General features: G+C 48.1%; 1 protein-coding gene across 1 annotated transcript in view; it reads right to left on the bottom strand.

Moving 5' to 3' along the window:
• The window catches only part of cfap43 (cilia and flagella associated protein 43), a 313462-nt gene that overhangs the window by 90494 nt on the left and 201124 nt on the right, over window positions 1–21844 (bottom strand). The window contains exons 18-23 of the mRNA XM_072479757.1: window positions 16847–16999; window positions 14865–14942; window positions 8693–8818; window positions 5168–5272; window positions 4879–4995; window positions 3161–3364 (exon numbers count right to left, since the gene is read on the bottom strand). Of these exons, the coding sequence (XP_072335858.1) occupies window positions 3161–3364; window positions 4879–4995; window positions 5168–5272; window positions 8693–8818; window positions 14865–14942; window positions 16847–16999 (783 nt within the window). The remainder of the gene's footprint in view (window positions 1–3160; window positions 3365–4878; window positions 4996–5167; window positions 5273–8692; window positions 8819–14864; window positions 14943–16846; window positions 17000–21844) is intronic.

Here is a 21844-nt window from a genome sequence, read left to right as displayed (position 1 = left end):
GGGGTCTGGGGTAGCGAAGGTGCTGCGGGGCCTGGGGGAGAGAAGGTGCTGCGAGGCCTGTAGGAGAGAAGATCCTGTGGGGCCTGGGGGTGAGAAGGTGTTGCTGGGCCTGGGGGAGAGAGCGTGATGTGGGGCCGGGGGGAGAGAGCGTGATGTGGGGCCTGGGGGAGAGAGAGTGGTGTGGGGCCTGGGGGAGAGAAGGTGCTGCGGGGCCTGGGGGAGAGAAGGTGTTGCTGGGCCTGGGGGAGAGAGCGTGATGTGGGGTCTGGGGTAGCGAAGGTGCTATGGGGCCTGGGGGAGAGAGGTGTTGCTGGGCCTGTAGGAGAGAAGATCCTGTGGGGCCTGGGGGTGAGAAGGTGTTGCTGGGCCTGGGGGAGAGAGCGTGATGTGGGGCCGGGGGGAGAGAGCGTGATGTGGGGCCTGGGGGAGAGAGAGTGGTGTGGGGCCTGGGGGAGAGAAGGTGCTGCGGGGCCTGGGGGAGAGAAGGTGTTGCTGGGCCTTGGGGAGAGAGCGTGATGTGGGGTCTGGGGTAGCGAAGGTGCTATGGGGCCTGGGGGAGAGAAGGTGTTGCTGGGCCTGGGAGAGAGTTGGCGTTGCTGGGCCTTGGGAGAGAAGGTGCTGCTGGGCCTGGGGTAGAGAAGGTGCTGCGGGGCCTGGGGGAGCGAAGGTGCTGCGGGGCCTGGGGGAGAGAGCGTGATGTGGGGCCTGGAGGAGAGAGTGTGATGAGGGGCCGGGGGGAGAGAAGGTGCTGCTGGGCCTGGGGGAGAGAAGGTGCTGCTGAGCCTGGGGGAGAGAGCGCGATGTGGGGCTTGGGGGAGAGAATCCCGGCCAGTGAATTTTAGGAACCAGTTTTGGAGGAAGTCAGTTCGATTGGCTAACTGGCAGCCTGTGGGTTGGTCAGGAACAGTGTTCTGACTGACAACTGTCAGCAATGGGTTCCTGCCAGGTGTTATTTTCAGAGAGAACCTGCCAGAAGCCTCTAGACCCGGGAAGGAAGAGGAGCCATGTTTCTCCCTGTCTCTGCTGGTTTCCTGCTGTCTCTGTGAGGCTGCAGTGACGATCATCACAAACTGAAGCAAAAGGAAGAACCCAACTGTAGGCCCAACCCTGAGAAAGAAACTAACACCCGTCTGAATCAGAGATCCTTATCCTGTTATTTTATTATATTTTCTTTACCTCTCAATCACCCTTTCCCTCTCGGTTTGTTGTCAGTATGTTTGTGTGTGTGAGTGTGTCTGCGTCTGTGTGTGAGTGTGAGTGCGCGTGAGTGTGAGTGTGTGTGTGTGTCTGTGAGTGTGTGTGAGTGAGTGTGAGTGCGTGTGTGTGTGAGTGTGTGAGTGTGCCTGTGTGTGAGTGTGCCTGCGTGTGTGTGTGTGAGTGTGTGTGAGTGAGTGTGAGTGCGCGTGAGTGCGTGTGAGTGTGAGTGTGTGTCTGTGAGTGTGTGTGAGTGCGTGTGTGTGTGCGTGCATGTGTGTGAGTGTGTGAGTGTGCCTGCGTGTGTGTGTGAGTGTGTGTGTGTGCATGTGTGTGAGTGTGTGAGTGTGCCTGCGTGTGAGTGTGAGTGTGAGTGTGTGTGAGTGAGTGTGAGTGCGTGAGTGTGAGTGTGTGTGTGTGTCTGTGAGTGTGTGTGAGTGAGTGTGAGTGCGCGTGAGTGTGAGTGTGCGTGTGTGTCTGTGAGTGTGTGTGAGTGAGTGTGAGTGAGTGTGAGTGTGTGTGTGAGTGAGTGTGAGTGTGTGAGTGTGCCTGCGTGTGAGTGTGTGTGTGTGTCTGTGAGTGTGTGTGAGTGAGTGTGCCTGCGTGTGAGTGTGTGTGTGTGTCTGTGAGTGTGTGTGAGTGAGTGTGAGTGCGCGTGTGTGTGTGTGTGTGTGTGAGTGAGTGTGTGAGTGTGCCTGCGTGTGAGTGTGCCTGCGTGTGAGTGTGAGTGTGTGTGTGTGTGAGTGTGTGTGAGTGAGTGTGAGTGCATGTGTGTGTGAGTGTGTGAGTGTGCCTGTGTGTGAGTGTGCCTGCGTGTGTGTGTGTGAGTGTGTGTGAGTGAGTGTGAGTGCGCGTGAGTGCGTGTGAGTGTGAGTGTGTGTCTGTGAGTGTGTGTGAGTGCGTGTGTGTGTGCGTGCATGTGTGTGAGTGTGTGAGTGTGCCTGCGTGTGTGTGTGAGTGTGTGTGTGTGCATGTGTGTGAGTGTGCCTGCGTGTGAGTGTGCCTGCGTGTGAGTGTGTGTGAGTGAGTGTGAGTGCGTGAGTGTGAGTGTGTGTGTGTGTCTGTGAGTGTGTGTGAGTGAGTGTGAGTGAGTGTGAGTGTGCGTGTGTGTCTGTGAGTGTGTGTGAGTGAGTGTGAGTGAGTGTGAGTGCGTGTGTGTGTGTGAGTGAGTGTGAGTGTGTGAGTGTGCCTGCGTGTGAGTGTGTGTGTGTGTCTGTGAGTGTGTGTGAGTGAGTGTGAGTGCGTGTGTGTGTGTGTGTGTGTGTGAGTGAGTGTGTGAGTGTGCCTGCGTGTGAGTGTGCCTGCGTGTGAGTGTGTGTGTGTGTGAGTGAGTGTGAGTGCATGTGTGTGTGAGTGTGTGTGCGTGTGCGTGTGTGCGCGTGTGTCTGTGAGTGAGTGTGTGTATAGAGAGTTGGGGAGGGGGCTGGGTACAGTGGATAGTCAATTGTATTTTTTGTCTATTTAATTACAATCACTGTGAATAATAATCGGTTGCTTGTGTTTACATTTACAAACCCGGTGTCTGTGGTCAACGGAACTCAACCGAAGGCACGGACGGCATTAATATAAATCTAACTCCCCCTGTGTTGTGTCTCTGGGGCAGGTGAGGCTGGAATTGACAGCGTACCAGGGGGTGGTGACAAGACCCTGACCCATTGTCACAGTGGGGGTGGGGGAGTGAGTGAACACACCGAGATTAGGAATGAGTCAGAGACACACACACTCTTTTACACTCTCATGATTATTTTTATTACTCATTTTAAAAAGATTAAGTTTTATATGTGATCAGCAAGTTGTTTCTCTTCATCAGAGTCAACCACTTTTTGAAATTGATGTATTTTTCTGAAGTCTACTCATCGGCCCCTTCAGCGAGTGTGGGAGATGTGCCCCACCCACGCAAAAAGGTTGCACAAGGCTGTTCTAGCAGGAGTTTTGTGTTTAAATATATTGAACATGGTTTTCTCACCTGTAACAGGATGATCTGATTAATCTTTTCATCCTTTGTGTGCAGATCTAACTGTTTGTATAAGTAACGATTTACCACACCGTACTGACAGCTCAGGCTGCCTTTCAAAGCTGTGTTCTCTTCCTCCTTCGAGTCTTCATCCTCTGCCTCCTCATCCTCCTTCTCATCTTTCTTAGGTGGGGTCTCAACAATGTCTTTCCGAGCCTGGAAGTTCAGAGAGGAATGAAGCCCGATTAGTCTCAATCCACTTTTTCCATCATTGAGTGTTGATGCTTCGCAACTTAACCCATCTCCTCCTCACCTCCTCCTCACCTCCTCCTCACCTCTGCCAGTAGCTCCTCACTGGCTCTAAAGACAGGCATTTGACACATTACCAGGCATTGTGCACTAGAGGAACCCTTCAGTGTGTGATACTGGCTGGAAGTGATCCTTTTATCTCAATCAGGAAGACTCTGCTCTCTCTGTGTCTCTGTGACAATCAGAGACATAAACCCTACACCCAACCATTCAGCGTTACACTAATGAGCTGTTCCACCATGACAGCCATGTAACCCCACTAGCTGGCAATTCTGTCCCAAGTAACTCGCTTCCCAACTCCCCAAAGCCTGTTCACCATTTACAAGATATAAGTAAGGAATGTGATGGAATACTCTCCACTTTCCTGGATGAGTGCGGTTCTGACAACACTCAAGAATCTCAACACTATTCAGGACAAAGCAGCCCACTTGATTGGCACCCCAATCGATCCCTTTAAACGTTAACGCCCTCCACTACTGATGCACAGTGGCAGCCGTGTGTACCAAGTACAAGATGCACTGCAACAACTCCCCAAGCTTCCTTCGGCAGCATCTTCCAAACCCGCGCTACAACTTAGAAGGACAAGGGCAGCAGACATATGGAAACACGACCAATAGCAAGTTCCCTCCAAACCACTCACCATTCCTGCACTGTTGCTGTGTCAAAACCCTGGAAAGCCTGCTCTAGCAGCACCTTGGATGTACCTACAGCTGTAGCAGTTCAAGGCGCCCGGCAGCTCACCTCTACCCTCTTGAAGGCAATTAGAGGTGGCAATAAATACCGGGCTTTCCGGTGACACGTGGAAAGATTAAAATAAAGTTATTGGGAGAATCGAGACTGTGTATTCTAAACAACATACTTCTATGGGGGCGATTCCCCAAAATGGAGACGAAGTGTTTGCGCTGTCGTGAATGCCGTCGCGTTTCACGACGGCGGGAACGGGCACGGGGACGAATGATTCTGTCCCCCACAGGGGGCCAGCACGGCGCTGCAGTGGTTCACTCCGCTCCAGCCTCCCTTCCCGATGCCAAATGGGCGCCGCGCCAACCTGCGCATGCGCGGGGGACTTCTTCAGCGCGCCGGCCCCTTCGCAACGTGGCGTGGGGGTTCAGGGGCGTCGAAGCGCAGTTGCGCTGATTCTCCAGCCTGGCGCGGGGCTGGGAGAACCGTGCCCCTATATCTCTCTTGCTGTGTTTATCTTTCATATAATTATGTTCTAAGCTGCAGTTACAATATTTGGAGGCTCTCTCTGGACATTCTGTAAGTGTTATGTCTCTGAAACCGAGGACCTCCAGGTCAGCTTGTGCTACAAGTGTTACCAAATATAAAGCACCATGTTACAATCTCCGAGCTGACTGGCATATCTTACTTTCAGCGAGCTCAACACTTGGTTAAATCTCACTGGCGAACGGGAAGAATACCTTCAGGTCAATCAGTTCAATTGTCCTCTGCTGCGTGATCTTCCTGAGAAGCTCCAACTCCTGGCCACTGCGTTCTCTCATTGGGTAATTGGTCACCGCCAGTCCTGAAAAGAAGGCCTGGAGAGATACAAAGAACTTCAGAGATAGCGAAAAGCCTTCTGGTACCGTGATGCTCCAAGCTGAGTCCTTCTCCCCGTTACTCTAACCCTTCCTTCCTGCGGCCTGGGCTCAATTTGAACCCTGACCCTACAGCTTTAAAACAATTAACTGCTGAGTTTCAGTCCATTACCTCCAACGTTCGACCCTTCACAGCCATATTGTTCCAGCATTCTCTCTTTATCACCTCACAAAGGTACTGGTTTGCAATGTTTTCCATCTCAATTGTCTCACGAACCTATGGGCATGAAGTAGACTTCACTCAGTGAACGGGTCATCAGAATTTTCCGTTGTGCAGGGGTCACTGCAAAGTGGCAGTGGCAGTTTCATCCATCCCTGCTGAAGTTTCCAGAGCGTTGGAAATGCTACTCACCCAGGGAAGCCATGCAAACCTACCCAATGATGCAGGACTTCCATCGTAAGGAGAGAGCTAAACAATTTTCTAACTTCTCGATCTGCTGACACTTTAACCAGGGGCCGGACGCAGTGATAGTGTGATTTAGAGGGACAGGAAAGAGGGTAGCTGATGGTATCTCCAAATTCAGAGGAAACTTTGATAGGTGGTGACAGAAGCAAGCGAAGGATGAAAGTGACAGATCACAGCCCGAGATTTATTGAATATTTGGACCAGTCAGTAAAGAGTTCCAGCTCAGAACATTCAAATGTGTTGTCACTCCAACATTTGTACTTTTCACCTTAAAGATGGTGCAAACAGCAGAGCAAGTTAAACATTCTCTTACTCTGTCTCCGGACATGTTTCTGACCTCCCTGCAGCTGAAGACATGGGACGAGATTCTCCGTTCCCGACATCAAAATCATGTTCAGTGATTGGCCGAGAGAATGGGCTGCGACCCCCAAATCGGGGCCGGCGCTGGGTTGATGCTGATCAGACATGCTCCGCCCCCTCCGAAATGGCATCATGTCACGCGGGCATGTCGTTGCAATGCGGTTGGTGCGTCATCGGCCGTCCCTCCCGCGATGCTCCGCCCCCGATGGGACACGTGTGGTCTCAGCCGTGTGGGAACCCGGCTTGTCGGCTGCGGACCGTATCCAGTGCTGCCACACTCGGCCGGGAGCCGTGCCGCTGGCTGAGGGGGTTTCTGCGAGGGCTGGGGGCACTGGTGGGGAGTGGCCAGGGGGTGACCAGGGGGTGGGCTATGGGGTCACGGATGGCGGGTTGGGTCTGCACAGGGCCGGCGCCATGTTGTACGGCGCGACCACTGTAGGTCGTCAACCGTGAGCATGCGCAGCCCGGGTCCCAGCCATTTTTGGTGCTGAAGGCGGGAGTTTCACCCAACGCCGGTGCTGGCGCTCACCGGTACCAGAATCGGTGTGGGTTTCACGATGATTTTTGGATCGTCAAAGACCACACCTGCTCCGCTGGCGCCAACAGTTAGCCGCTGAAACGAAGAATCCAGCTCACGATATCTGCAAAGCTTGTAATAACAGCAGTCCAGAGTGGAGCTTTTGTTTTGGAAAGTGGAGTTAAATTAGTTGAGCAATCAATATGTTCTGATAGCTTGTAAAACTCATTTACTTCATCCAATCAAAGACAAAATTGTCAATGAGCGATAATTAACCTAAAGGTCAGTTTAAGGACATCCCAGAGCATGCTACATTGTTATGGAGATGGATGAAACCAGGAAAGTTCCCTGGTTTCAATTGATCTGGGCCTTGCTGAGAGAGGCATTTAGCTGCAGCTTGAACTGGTGCAGTTTGCAGCTCACTAAAGGAAGTTAGCCAGAGTAAATTAGTTAGATAGACCTGCATTGTAATCAGAGTAAAAAAACTAACATGGTTGATGCTTAATGGTTGAGGCTGTGAGAGAACACAAGCTGTAAAATTGTCCAGCTTGAAGCTAGTGGGAGAATCTACAGTGGGCCTCACAGTGTCCTTTTGCAAAAGAAAGTAATTAGTTTGGAAGTATTGAAAATCAAGTTATGGTAAATGAGGAGAATTCTCCAGAGCACCATCTATACTGATGGATGGTCGCTACAGAAATTAGTAACTTTCAGATTGATTTGTCTTTGGAGAGAATTCTTGGCGGAAGATGTACACCTGAGTGCACAACATGCATAGTTATAAACCATGTTGGAAAGTTAATAATGCTTCTTTTTACAAGTCTTTTCTACCCAATCAAATTTGTGTTTTGTTAAAAAAATGTTAAATCTTGTGGCGTAGTTCTATTGGTTAAAACAAGTTATTTGGACTTTTAAATGTTAACAGTCCTTCAATGGATCATAAAATCTCTCATTCTCAACACATGTAACCATCTGGCAACTAAAACATTTAAAATCTGAATCAGGGATATTCACATTAAATCTGAATACCCACTCACCATCCTGACTTGGAAATATATTGGCCGTTCCTTCACTGCAAATAGACACATCTAACTTGTACATTTCAGAGCCCATTGATCACATAACTCTATACGCAACTCAAATAATCAGACATACAAAACTCAGAGATGAGATCATTATTGCATATAACCCTTCACTTAGTTTTTAATTTAACTTCTGCTGTAATGTATACTTTTCAGGCTTAAGTTTCTATTGCAATAACTTCAAGTGGATTACTGATAATTATCCCTGATGAATAAGTCACATAAAAAAGGGCAGCAGGCACATTGCCATTCCTCATTCTCTACCAAATACCATCCGGACTTGGAAATATATCTGTGTTCTTTCATCGTCACAAGCTCAAAGTTCTGGAATACTCGACCTGACAGCACTGTGGGAATGTCTTCATCTCAGGGACTGCAGTGGTTCAAAGAAGGTGGTTCACCTGCTCAAGGACAATTAGAGATGGCCAATAAATGCTGTCCTTGCCAGTGATGCGCACATCCAATGAATGCATAAACAAATTGCTGAATTTCACCAAATGTTTCTGTAATAAAGGGTTATGCAGTAATTACAATTCATAATGGTCTTACTCGTGAAAATCAGAAAGAATACAGGTTTAAATATTTCAAACTTGTTCCTTGTTGGACATTAAATGGTCACCATGAGGTGGAGATGCTGGCGTTGGACTGGGGTGGGCACAGTGACGCGTCTCACAACGCCAGGTTAAAGTCCAACAGGTTTGTTTGGAATCACTAGCTTTCGGGCCACTGCTCCTTCATCAGGTGAGTGGATGAAAACCTTGCAGACTCACCTGATGAAGGAGCTGGGCTCCGAAAGCTAGTGATTCCAAACAAACCTGTTGGATTTTAACCTGTTGTAAGACTTCTCACTATTAAATGAAGATTCAGTCGAGGGAAACAGATTCCCCCTTTGCAGCAAACACACAGCTCGCAATCATATTATGTCCTTCATACCAAGTGAGTCACGAGGTGAGGTGAGGAGGATGCCAAATGGAAGTTAGAAAATATTAGAATCACAGATTGAAGGCACAATCAATCTTTGCAAAGACCACAATTTGTTGTGGAATTTCCCAAGACAATAACCCACTGCTGTCCAGGAAGTCCGCCTGGGTTTCAATGTGGAAACACATCAAAGCCACCTTATGTGTGAAGTGAGGTTATTAACACACTGTCAACAAAGATTTCAAATCAAGAAGCAAATACTGATCAGATTATTTGACCTTATCCATTCAGTGTCACTACAACAACGTTCTCTATGTTAAAATCTGAGCAGATCTCCTAGCCTTTGAGACACACCTTGGCCACCTTTTCCTCTCCCTCACCATGCAGCCGTTTCTGTTCCTTCAGATCAAGGTTAAATTCATGTTTATCTAATCGCTCAATCACAGGTACAGTCTCATTTTCCAACATCATCCTCTTTATCTAAGGAAAATGAAAGAGAGAGTTAGTGAGTATAACACCCGTCCCACTGGTATCCAGTGTCATTCTGCTTCCCGATTTGAAATTGGTGCATCAGCTTCGATGGCTTCCCATTCAGAAAGTTTGGTCAGTAATCAGGTCCCTAATGCATCAACAAGATCGTCAGACTGTTCTCTCCAGTAACGGCTGAAAAAGTGCCTGGAAATGAGAGCTCACCTTGGACACAGCTACAAACTGGCTGCTTCAAGAGTATCATTGACAGGCAGTTCTGACAGATCTATCATGTAAGTGAAGACAGAGATTTCAGCACTGTGTCCTGATGTACGCCATGACCAGGGCCAGACAGCTATTGGCCCACAGTGGGCAAGAGAGGAATCGAAGGCAAAGACTTTGCAATGGCAACGAAAACATTTAAAATCTGAATCAAGGATATTCACATTAAATCTGTATTACTCACTCACCACCCTGACTTGGAAATATATCGGCCGTTCCTTCACTGTCGCTGCAGCAACATCCTGGAGCTCCCTCCCTAACAGCACTGTGGGTGCACCTACACCGCAGGATTTCAGTGGTTCAGGAACACAGTTCACCATCACCTTCCCAACAGCAATTAGGCGTGGCAATATATGCTGGGGTAGCCAGTGACACCGACATCTCGCAAATTAATTTTTAAAATTTGCACTAAAGCCTAGATATCTGATTGGACACCAAGGACTTGAAAGGTGTATCCGAATGGCAATGGGGAAATCGACTGCTGGCCAAAATCCTTCAAATACTCACAGCAATTCCATTATCTTGTAGGAGTAGGAGTAAGAGTAAGCTTGACACCCATTAAACATGCTCTGCCAATCAAATACCATCATTCTAATCAACTTTATGTCATGATATTCAAACACACACATCATGATAGACACACCAACAGACAAATCAGAACACACAACACCACAACCAATGACAGAAAGATATAAAAGCACAGACACGACCCCCGGTGGTCAGTATTAGCTGCAGAGGAGAACCAGGACACATCTGTTACCAAACACACTCAGGGAGACAGCACGTGCAGAGTATCCAGAACGAACTGTATTATAAGAGTTATAATAAAATAGAGTTGTACCACATACAACTGTTTTGGCTCATCTGTGCACCAGAGCACCCAACACCACATGGTACAGGAGTGGATCGATACCTGCCGGCATACCTCAGTGTACACAGACAACCAGCAGTGCCCAGGCAAAATGATAGAGCTCCCGGTTCCGCAGCCGCTCCAGTGCTACGGCGATCTCCGCGAAAACTGGCGGCGATTCCGGCAAATGTTCGAATTGTTCCTGGTGGCAGCTGAACTCCAAGACCTGGATGATAGCGAAAAAATTGAATTTCTCCTCACCATCGCCGGTGCAAGGGCAAGAGAAATATTCACAAGGTTCAGGTTCTTCAGGAGGCAGCAAAGGTACGATTACCAGGCAGTCCTGGACAAATTCTCCAAGTACTGTGAAGAAAACGCAATCCAATCGGCAAATAAAGGTAAGAAAAGCTGCAGTACTCACCTCGTGGCTGGGATCCCGGAGCCCGAATTCCCAGAAGCCAAAATCCCGGGCCTGAGAGAAGGCTGGGTCGAGGTCGGCGGCCATCTTGCTGAAGGTATCACGCTAGCACAGTTGCGCGAGCAGTGCGCAGAACCGGAAGTTTCGTTTGCGCATGCGCGAGATGCTGCGCATGCGCAGTCAAGAAAACGGCCATCGGTAAAGGAACAGCGATCTGAGCATGCGCAGTCGCTTCCTACGTGCTACATACCGAGCGTCAGGATGTTAGAGGCCCCAGACTGCACCAATTTAAAAGGGAAATGTCCCAAATCCAATTTAAAAGGGAAACGTCCCAAATCAAAAAAACAAAAATCTGTTAAAGCTGTAAAACAACCTTCCCTCACCTGGAGTGACAGCACAGTGCCGCAAATTGACCCAGGAGATGAATTTGACCTCCGAAGAACCCTCCGACAAGCAGTTACCTACGCACAAGCCGATGATTCCGACCTTGAATACTTCGATGACGATCTTTACAGTGTTTCCGGACCTCGCGAGCCCAATGATAGCTCCGTGGTCCTATATGACTATGACTCGGACGAACCTTTCGTGTTGCACATTGGCGGCCCCCACATTGAATCCGACGCAGATGCGGATTCATTTTTCGGATTTGAGGATCTTCAATCCAGCAGATATGACGTTCCAACTTATCAGTACCGGATGATGCTGCAGCCTGACATTAACAGACAGGGAGCGGTGCAAGCACACGGAGAGTGCCCTGCTGCCACACAGAGCGTGGTCCACGTCCCGCTCAACGTTCCCGACTCTATGAAAGAAGACATGCAAGACTCCAGAGTGCAGTCCTCGCATGAACCAGAAGTGACTCCAGTGTCACAAGCTTCCACAGCAAGCTCGTGGACAGACTCCACAATTGCAGAAATGCAAGACTCCAGAGCGCAGTCCTTGCACGGACAAGAAGTGACTCCAGTGTCACAAGCCTCCACAGAGAGCTCGTGGACAGCCTCCACGATAGAGGCAACGCAAGACTCCAGAGCGCAGTCCTTGCACGAACAAGAAGTGACTCCAGTGTCACAAGCCTCCACAGAGAGCTCGTGGACAGCCTCCACGATAGAAGCAACGCAAGACTCCAGAGCGCAGTCCTTGCACGAACAAGAAGTGACTCCAGTGTCACAAGCCTCCACAGAGAGCTCGTGGACAGCCTCCACGATAGAAGCAACGCAAGACTCCAGAGCGCAGTCCTTGCACGAACAAGAAGTGACTCCAGTGTCACAAGCCTCCACAGAGAGCTCGTGGACGGACTCCACGATGGAAGGAACGCAAGACTCCAGAGCGCAGTCCTTGCAGGAACAAGACCATGAGGGTCTAGCAACCTCTCCTGACCAACCAGCGGCAGACGATGCAAGTCTGCCATGCTCACGTGAACAGCAAGAAGGCTATAACAGCCTACCATGCTCCACTACACAGCAGCATGAACATGACGGTCTCTCATGCTACAATGAAGGGCACAGCGCTGAAGACTGTTCAAGCCCAACTGAAGACAAGCCAAAGGAATCGCCTCGTCCAAGCCCGAAGAAAAAAGGTTTATGCGCTGACCTTCAGGATCATTATAGCCGAACAGAGATTAATAATGCTGCACGGCCACAGAAGGATGCTGAGGATGTGCTAACGAAATTAATTGAATGTTTAACTTGCAAGGAGCAGACTGGGAATTGCCAGTGTTTTAGTACGGATCGAAAAAATGGACAAGACATTGATCCTCAGGTAATGGAAATAACACAACCTGAATCATATCTACAGCAGGGACAAATGTCTCCCTTCAACACAACACCGCAAAATCCCAACTTCGGAGACCAGCAGTTAGTCAGTAATGACTCTTCAAACCTTGAGGGGAACATTAATTGCATTGAACCTATACACGCTCCACTGATTATTGAGCAGAACATTGGAGCAAGAATCCTGAGGACACCGACATCGAGTAGCCAGATAACGAATTTAAAACCCACAGCAGTTTCAAGTGAACCAAGTGTGCTTTCCACTAATGGTGAAGATGCAGATAAGGTCGACCCGATTATCCATTGTACCACACTAACCCCAGTGATTAAGCAGTTATGTATGGGGAGTATAATGTGGGCAATTGAGAACAGTAAAAGAGAGACTGTGACCATGCCAGTCCCAGCAAAATCAGACCCAGAGACCATGAAGGCATGTACATTAGACAAAGATACATATGAGGCACCTGAGAAGAAAAGTGAAACGGAATGTTCTTTGGAAAATAGTACAATGTCGATAGAAACATTGGATCCTATATTCGAGACCATACCTATGGGAGAATTTGGGGGTAATAAACAAGGTTCTGCAATGTCTGGGGGAAGATTTAAAATTCCAAAGAAGAAAAGCCCAAATGAAGGACAACGGCAAGACAATGACAGTCCACCGACATGGTGTGCACCACCAGATGAAAACTCTGACAATTTACCCAACCCTAGTGAACAGCAAACTGCTAATGAGGATCTATCCACGGGATGTGAGACGAGTGACGACAGCATCCCACTTCCCATGCAAAAGGTGCAAGGTGACAGACCTCGCCTAGTGCGTACCGAGGCACTCGACGATCACGGTGGGACCACTGACGACTGCGGTGGCAGCGCACTGCTTCCACCCTCGATGGCTCGACCCTCTCCACTGGTTGGTGCATTCCTGCATGTTCCGACTCCAGAAGTGCAGCTTCAGGGAATCTCGGCTGCCTCCAGTGAACCTGTTGGGACTCCGGACGGGGGGCATCGACGGAAGGCAGACCGGACTCCAGATGGGGAGCAGCCAAGCGCCGACTCTGATTCGCGCACGCCAGACCTTGCTCCGGACGGGCGGTGTCGCGGCCTCGGTGATGGCACGCTCAGGGTGACGGCGGATGCCACGGCGACAGGGAATGGCTCGCGTGGCAGTCCCACTGGGTCGGCAGTGGCAACCAGCACCGGCGGTCCAAGATGGACACACCAATTCGCGCCATCGCCAGACGTTGATGCGAGCAACAATTCTCTCTCCAAGGCGACATGCTTCGACGTTTCTCTGCGGAGTCGCCCTTCCGGCACAGCAGGTGGCCGGAACCAGCGTACACGGTCTCGGCCAACTTCCACATCTGGCACAGTCATCGCCTTGCATGATATTAGTGATGGTGCTACTTCGATGGCAACGACCTATCGGCTACAAGATGCCGTCCACCACAAACATAAAAAGAAAAAGACTCCACCTTGTTCCTGGCATGCAGGGCGGATGGATTGGTGCGTAGGCGCAATCAGCGAGCTTTGCGCCGCCTTCCACGCTCGCAACTGAACCGTACGCACACGCCGGCTCCTCCACTGGTTCCCAAGGATGACTTCGTGGAGATGCCACGGATCATGCCCCTTCCATCGCCACCAGAACCAAACCACACCCAAGGCACCACTAACAAAGATGTTGAATGTTATATTTGCACGAATGAAAAAACCAAGCACTGCACGAAGTACAACAAATGGTAAAGTAGAGACTTCGGCAACAGCATCACCTCCAACAGTCCAAGGTGAACCAGCGTGACCCCAAATCTCCACAGCTGAACCGGCTTGAGGACCAGCCCATTCTTGAGGCGGTCACCCATTAGACTGGACTTATAACGCTGTTCATACGTTCAAAAAGTCAAACACTTCTGTATTATAACCTGTTGTTGTTTATTGTTCCAGATATCGTCTGACCAGACCAATGTTCAAGTTTTTTTTTTCTCTCGCATCCAAGTTTTGTTATGGTACAACCTTGTTAGTGTGACGCACCCGACATCGCCCCATGTAAATAGTTACGTCATATACACACGCTGTACATAACACACACACACACTCTTCGATGCACTCACGACACAATTATATTTATAACCACGTAGGCACATATCTTTGTAAAAAGGGGGGATGTCATGATATTCAAACACACACATCATGATAGACACACCAACAGACAAATCAGAACACACAACACCACAACCAATGACAGAAAGATATAAAAGCACAGACACGACCCCCGGTGGTCAGTATTAGCTGCAGAGGAGAACCAGGACACATCTGTTACCAAACACACTCAGGGAGACAGCACGTGCAGAGTATCCAGAACGAACTGTATTATAAGAGTTATAATAAAATAGAGTTGTACCACATACAACTGTGTTGGCTCATCTGTGCACCAGAGCACCCAACACCACACTTCACTCTCCCTTCCAATCACTATATTCTCTTGGTGTTCAAAAGTCTATCTGAGTTTTGAATATATTCTGTGACTGATCACCCACAGCTGCCTGGGCAGAAGATTCCAAAAATTCACAACACTTTGAGTGAAGAGGGCGGCACAGATTCTGCTCCGGGTCACACCGAGGAAGCTTTTGCATGCCGGCCTCCAAAGTAGCTGCACTTCGTGGCTGTTTTTGTGGATATCAAATATAAAGAATTAAACGCAAATTAGTTCAAAGCTCCAACATGAATGTGTAAGTTCCTCACCGTTCCACGAAGCTTTTTGATTCCGTGTTTCAGTTTAGCTTTAGCTTCTGAATGCTTGCGATTATCCTTCTCAATTGCCTGGAAAAACACAGTTTAATAATCACATCCTCATCCATTTCTAACCAGCCCCCAAGAACCTCACGCTGATAACTTGTACAATGTCCCAGAGTGTTCAACATCCAATGCTTGTGTAAAGTGAAGAAATATTATTTTTCCATATTACTGTGCTACACTGAGGGGAGGGGGGGGGTGTGCGTGTGTGTTTGTGTGTGTGCGAGAGACTAGTTTAATTAAGCTGAAGATAGTTAGGCTGGAAGGTTTAAGTCATCAAAAGGGCTAAATGTAAAGACAGGCTTTGAAGTGGAGATGACCAAGCTAAGCTGGGTTACAAGTAAATAAACCTGAGTAGAAATTTGCATTAGGAGATAAGTGAGGATTTGGATTTTACCTGTTCAATTTCAAAGTGAAATATAAGGGAAATTTACAACTGGCACAGATCATAAATGAATAAAGCAAAGTTATTACATTTATTTTACCCAAATGTAGTTGCCATTATGAAACATGAAAGGTTTTTATGTTCTAGGAAAGCTAACTTTCAAAGAAGGGTAAGAATAATGGGTTTAAAGATGAAAGAGAAGAAATATATTTGAGGAAAGATTAAAAGCTGTGTTAGGAGAAGTGGCCATATGAGAGCCTGAAAAGCATGCTGTGCCAAGGAAAATCTGTGAAAGAAGCAAAGGGAGCCATCTCCAGAAACCCCAGAGGTGTGACTGTTTGTTCCAGAAAACAGGGTTCCGTTGAAAGCCTTGGACTGCTGAGTGAGAAGGCAAGGGAAGCTTTGTGAAATACCTCCCCGATAGCAACTGACATTTTTATAGATTAAATGTTCATAGGGGTTGTTGCCTAAAAGGGTATGATTATTTGTGAGTATAACTAAATGGAAATCTTTTGGGGAAATGTTTGTCAGACTAATTCTTAATGGGTGTAAATGTAACCTTGTGTGTTTAAGTTTTCGTTTGTTAATAAATGTATTAATTTAATAATTAAACATTTCCAAAAGTGCTATTGGAATTTTTTTTTTAAATTTAATTTTAAAAAAGATTTTGCGTACCCAATTATTATTTTTTTTCCAAATAAGGGGCAATTTTAGCGTGGCCAATCCACCTACCCTGCACATCTTTGGGTTGTGGGGGTGAGACCCACGCAGACATGGGGAGAATGTACAAACTCCACACGGACAGTGACCCGGGGCCGGGATTCGAACCTGGGACCTCAGCATCGCAGTGCTAGCCACTGTACCACAGTCCACCCACTCTTATGGAATTTTTGACCCGTGACTTATATACTTGTACACTCTCGGAACAAAATACAAATTGCAAATCGTTGTGATAGTTGTCCGAGTTTCCCTTTGGGATTCGATCATCCCGGCAATTAGCAAATACCATATCATAACAGTAATACGATCTCTTGTCCTTCCCCCCCGTGGCTATGGTAGTGTAAAGATAGTAAACCAGAGTCCAGGATGAACAATCCAGTCGATGTGCGTTCAAATCCACCAGGACACTTTGAGATTTGGAAATCTTTTTTTCAAAGAAACAACCTAGAAATAAAATGCTGGGGCAGAATTTTACATTGCCCCACTGGCGGGTTTGTACAGATCTGCTGGGTGCATCGTGCCCGGTGTGGATCTGAGTGCGGTGGTTAAATAGCGGGAAAGGCAAAAATTGAGATTTGCGGCAGGCACAAATCAGTTTGCTATCGAATTGGCCCGCTCCAGGTGGCACTGGCGCAGTCTGGTAAACAGCTAGTCAGAAACACCAGCTGCTGGCCCTCCCACTATTGGGCACATTTCTGCATCATTTCATTCTTACAGAATGTTCCTAAACAGAGGATTGGTTTAGATAAAGAAGGCCTTTTGGATCTCCTCCTTCACCTGAACAGGTAGAAATGAGCTTAGTTTGACCACTAAACCCAGAACTTACTTCTGCCAACTTTGTTTCCAGCCAGGTTGATTCTGAGGATACGCCGACATCGACATTGTAGAAGCTCCTGATGGAGCTGCTGATGCTTTGATTGCTCTGAGAGCTGACAGAGTATGTCCCAGGTGTGAGGTAGGAAGCATCTGATGAGACTGGCTAAATTACAGGGAAAAGGTTTAGAAGCTGTTGCACTCAAACGGGCTGTCCCCACTAACACAAAAGACACCCAGCAAACATACATTTATATCCAGTACTGCTTTTCATCTTCTGAACCAACATTAGTGAGAAGGAATAGATTAGCCAATTGGTTACCTTGTTGCTACCTGTGAGAGCTTGCTGTGTACTGCCATGTTCCAATCTACCTCTTCATTCACCTGAGGAAGGAGCAGTGCTCCGAAAGCTAGTGTTTGAAACAAACCTGTTGGACTTTAACCTGGTGTTGTAAGACTTCTTACTGTGCTCACCCCAGTCCAACGCCGGTATCTCCACATCATGTTTCAACAGAAACAACACTTTAAAGAACATCAATGGCTTTAAATGTGATCTAGTGGTAACAACAATAGATTAGTGGGGCCAGAGATCATGGCTAATCTCAGGTAACAAGGATTTAAAAATTCCCTGGAAAATAAATTAAATGAATAAAACCCAGAATTGAAAGCTGGCCTCAGGAATGAAGACCATGAAATTATTTGTTCTAAATATCATCGGGTTCACCGATGTCCCTCAGGGAAGGAAATCCATCATCCTGACCAACACAAGAACGAGCGAATCAGGAGCCACAGTGGCCACTCAATTCATTGTGATCCTGACGCCTCCCCCAATAACCTCTCACCCCGTGGTTTATCAAGAATCAATTTCCTTTTCCAGTCTAGTCCGGACTCACAACACTCTGGTTGACTCTCAGTTGCCCTCTGCAATGACCGACAAAGACACTCGGTCCAAGGGCAATTAGGTACGGGCAAAAAATACTGAGTTGCCAGTGACACCCACACCCGGGAAACAATTCGAAAAACCTCCAGATTGACCTGAGGCTGTGGCCGTCATATATGTGTGGGCTGTTCTCTTTTCCTTCTGTAAGAATTTTAAAAGGGCTTTCTAGACATTAAATTGCCTATTTGTTGGGAGTGTAAAAATGTCAGGAGATCCCAGACTCGTGTTATGCTCCTCGTGCTCAATGTGGGAGTTCAGGGACACGGCCGATGCCCCTGACTCCTTCATGTGCGGGAAGTGTGTCCAGCTGCAGCTCCTGTTAGACCGCATGACGGCTCTGGAGCTGCGGATGGACTCACTTTGGAGCATCCGCGATGCCGAGGAGGTCGTGGATAGCACGTTCAGTGAGTTGGTCACACCGCAGATTAGGATTGGTGAGGGAGACAGGGAATGGGTGACCAAAAGGCAGAGAAAGAGCAGGAAGGCAGTGCAGGTGTCCCCTGCGGTCATCTCCCTCCAAAACAGGTATACCGTTTTGGATACTGTTGGGGGAGATGACTCACCAGGGGAAGGCAGTAGTAGCCAGGCTCATGGCACCATGGCTGGCTCTGCAGCACAGAAGGGCGGGAAAAAGACTGGCAGGGCTATAGTCATAGGAGATTCAATCGTAAGGGGAGTAGGCAGGCGTTTCTGTGGTCGAAAACGAGACTCCCGAATGGTATGTTGCCTCCCGGGTGCACGGGTCAGGGATGTCTCAGATCGGCTGCAGGACATACTGAAGGGGGAGGGTGAACAGCCAGTTGTCGTGGTGCATATAGGCACCAACGATATGGGTAAAAAACGGGAAGAGGTCCTACAATCAGAATTTAGGGAGTTAGGAGATAAGTTAAAAAGTAGGACCTCAAAGGTAGTAATCTCAGGATTGCTGCCAGTGCCACAAGACAGTCAGAGTAGAAATTCAAGAACAGTCAGAATGAATACGTGGCTTGAGAGATGGTGCAGGAGGGGGGGGGTTCAGATTTTTGGGACATTGGAACCGGTTCTGGGGGCAGTGGGACTATTACAAATCGGGCAGGACTGGAACCAATGTCCTAGGGGGTGCTTTTGCTAACACTGTTGGGGAGGTATTAAACTAATGTGGCAGGGGGATGGGAACCAGATTAGGAAGTTCGAGGTCAGTAAAGAGGCAGCAACTAAAGCCAGTAAGGTACTAGATAATAAACTCAATGTGACTAAGGGGAAGAGTAGACAGGGAAGAAATGAAATGAAATCATAGATTATCATAGAATTTACAGCGCAGAAGGAGGCCATTCAGCCCATCAAGTCTGCACCGGCTCTTGGAAAGAGCACACCACCCAAGGTCAACACCTCCACCCTATCCCCATAACCCAGTAATCCCACCCAACATTAAGGGCAATTTTGGACACTAAGGGCAATTTATCATGGCCAATCCACCTAACCTGCACATCTTTGGACTGTGGGAGGAAACGGAGCACCCGGAGGAAACCCACGCAGACACGGGGAGGATGTGCAGGCTCCGCACAGACAGTGACCCAAGCCTGAATCGAACCTGGGACCCTGGAGCTGTGAAGCAATTGTGCTATCTACAATGCTACTGTGCTGCCATAAATGAAATGAAAATGCTTATTGTCACAAGTAGGCTTCAATGAAAAGCCCCTAGTTGCCACATTCCAGCGCCTGTTCGGGGAGGCTGGTACGAGATGATAAACGCAAAGGGACAGGTGGTCTGAGGTGCATTTGTTTCAATGCGAGAAGTGTAGCAGGTAAGGCAGATAAACGTAGGGCTTGGATTAGTACCTGGGAATATGATGTTATTGGTCTTCCTGAGACTTGGTTGAGGGAAGGGCAAGACTGGCAACTAAATATCCCAGGGTATAGATGCTGCGTGGAAAGTTTTTTACGCAGAGGGTGGTGGGTGCCTGGAACGCTTTGCCAGTGGAGGTGGTAGAGGCGGGCACGATAGCGTAATTGAAGATGCATCCAGACAGATATATGAACGGGCGGGGAACAGAGGGAAGTAGATGCTTGGAAAATAGGCGACAGGTTTAGATAAAGGATCTGGATCGGGGCAGGCTGGGAGGGCTGAAGGGCCTGTTCCTGTGCTGTAATTTTCTTTGTTCTTTGTTTATTTTCATTGTAACTGTGGCACACGGTTGATGCGCTATCAATTACCACAAAGACGAGAGTAGTGGAATAATCGAGGCTTTATTGAGCAAAGATGTTGTGCCTCCTGTAGCTGGAACCAGAATGGCTGCAGCACCGGCGGGCACACACATTTATACTCCGCCTACTGGGCGGAGCCAGCAGGCAGGGATTTACCCATGTACCTTTAGTATATGTGTCTTACCGTAATACATATAATACAGCTAGTGGTGACTACCACAACGGTTTGCCCAGGAAAACCATGAGTGAATGAATAATTAATCTATTTTTTACCTGGTAGTGTTAATTGCCAGATCATAGGTCAAGATACCATTTTCTCTCCAAATACTGCCTGCCATGGGATCTGTAATTTCAAGCTGAGGACAGACACTGACATATTGGGGGACTCTCCTGGGCCGGGCAGTTTACATTTGCACATGAAGCAGGTTGAGTGGACGCTGAAGTCAAGACTTGAATTGCAGCAGAAGTGTGTTCAATGGTGTTAAATAAATCTAAATCAGTAACTGTTGGATAGACAACAGGCTGATAAGCATATGGCAGCAGACAGCTGGAGGGGGGGGGGGGGGGGGGGGCGGGGGGGGGGTGTGTAACTGTGCACGATGAGTAGCAGCAAAGGGCACTATAGTGAACCAAGAACCCATTTTACACTCTGTCAACGTCACAAGGCCCATTATACCCCATTATTTCTGAAAATCTGATTTTTCGATTTTCCAAAGTGTTAGATATTGAAACAATGGCTGCCACAGATAGACTGACCCAAAGACACTTGGAAATACACAATGGGCAAAGTATTTCAAGACAGACAGCAGACACTGCAGAGAGATTGCAAACAGGTTTTCAGCAGAGAAAACAAGCTGAAAGTTTGGCTCTCTCCATTTTGAAACAAATGTATTAACCAATTTGTTCTTTCTTTGACTCTTTGGACACTGTTGGGTGAGATGACAGTGCAGGGGAACGCAGTGGTACCATCTGCCATGCTGAATTACCCCTTCGCATCCAAAAGGTTAGGTGTAGTTACGGGGTTACGGGGATAGGGTGGGGGCATGGACCCAGGTAGGGTGCTCTTTCAAAGGGCTGGTTCAGACTCAATGGGCTGAATGGCCTCCTTCTGCATTGTAGGGATTCTATGACTGGCATAAGATGGAGGAGGAAGAACAGCAGAGCTACAGTTCAATTGTAAGAGGAGCAGCAGGCATTTCTGTGGCCTCAAAAGAGACTCCAGGATGGTGTGTTGCTTCCCTGGTACCATGGTCAGGAATGTCACTGAACAGCTGTAGGGCATACTGAAGGGGAGGGAAAACAGACATTGTGTTCCATAATGGCACCAATGAGATAGACAAAAAAAGAAATGAAGTCTTGCAAACCAAATTTAGGGAGCCAATTCTGAGAGACAGAATTAATCTGCGTTTGGACAGGCAGGGATTAATCAGGAACAGTCAGCATGGGTTTGTTAAGGGGAGGTCATGTCTGACCAACTTGATTGAGTTTTACGAAGAGGTGACCAGGTGTATAGATGAGGGCAATGTATTTGACGTGGTCTACTTGGTCTTCAGCAAGGCTCTTGTTAAGGTCCCACGTGGGAGACTGACAGCGAAGGTACGAGCCCATGGAATCCAAGGAAATTTGACAAATTAGATCCAGAATTGGCTGAGTGGCAGGAAGCAGAGGGTGATGGGTGAGGGGTGTTTTTCTGACTGGAAGCCTGTGTCCAGTGGGGTCCCGCAGGGATCAGTGTTGTGGCCTTTGTTGTTTGTGGTTTATATAAATGATTCAGACATGAATGTAGGAGGGTTGATCAGTAAGTTTGTGGATGATACAAAAATTGGTGGGGTGGTAAATAGTGAGGAGGAGAGCCTTAGATTACATGAGGATATAGACGGGCTGGTC

Source organism: Scyliorhinus torazame, chromosome 16, assembly GCF_047496885.1.
Source record: "Scyliorhinus torazame isolate Kashiwa2021f chromosome 16, sScyTor2.1, whole genome shotgun sequence".
NCBI lineage: Eukaryota > Metazoa > Chordata > Chondrichthyes > Carcharhiniformes > Scyliorhinidae > Scyliorhinus > Scyliorhinus torazame.
Note: the sequence above shows the minus strand (reverse complement) of the source record. Positions and strands in the feature narration are given on the sequence as shown.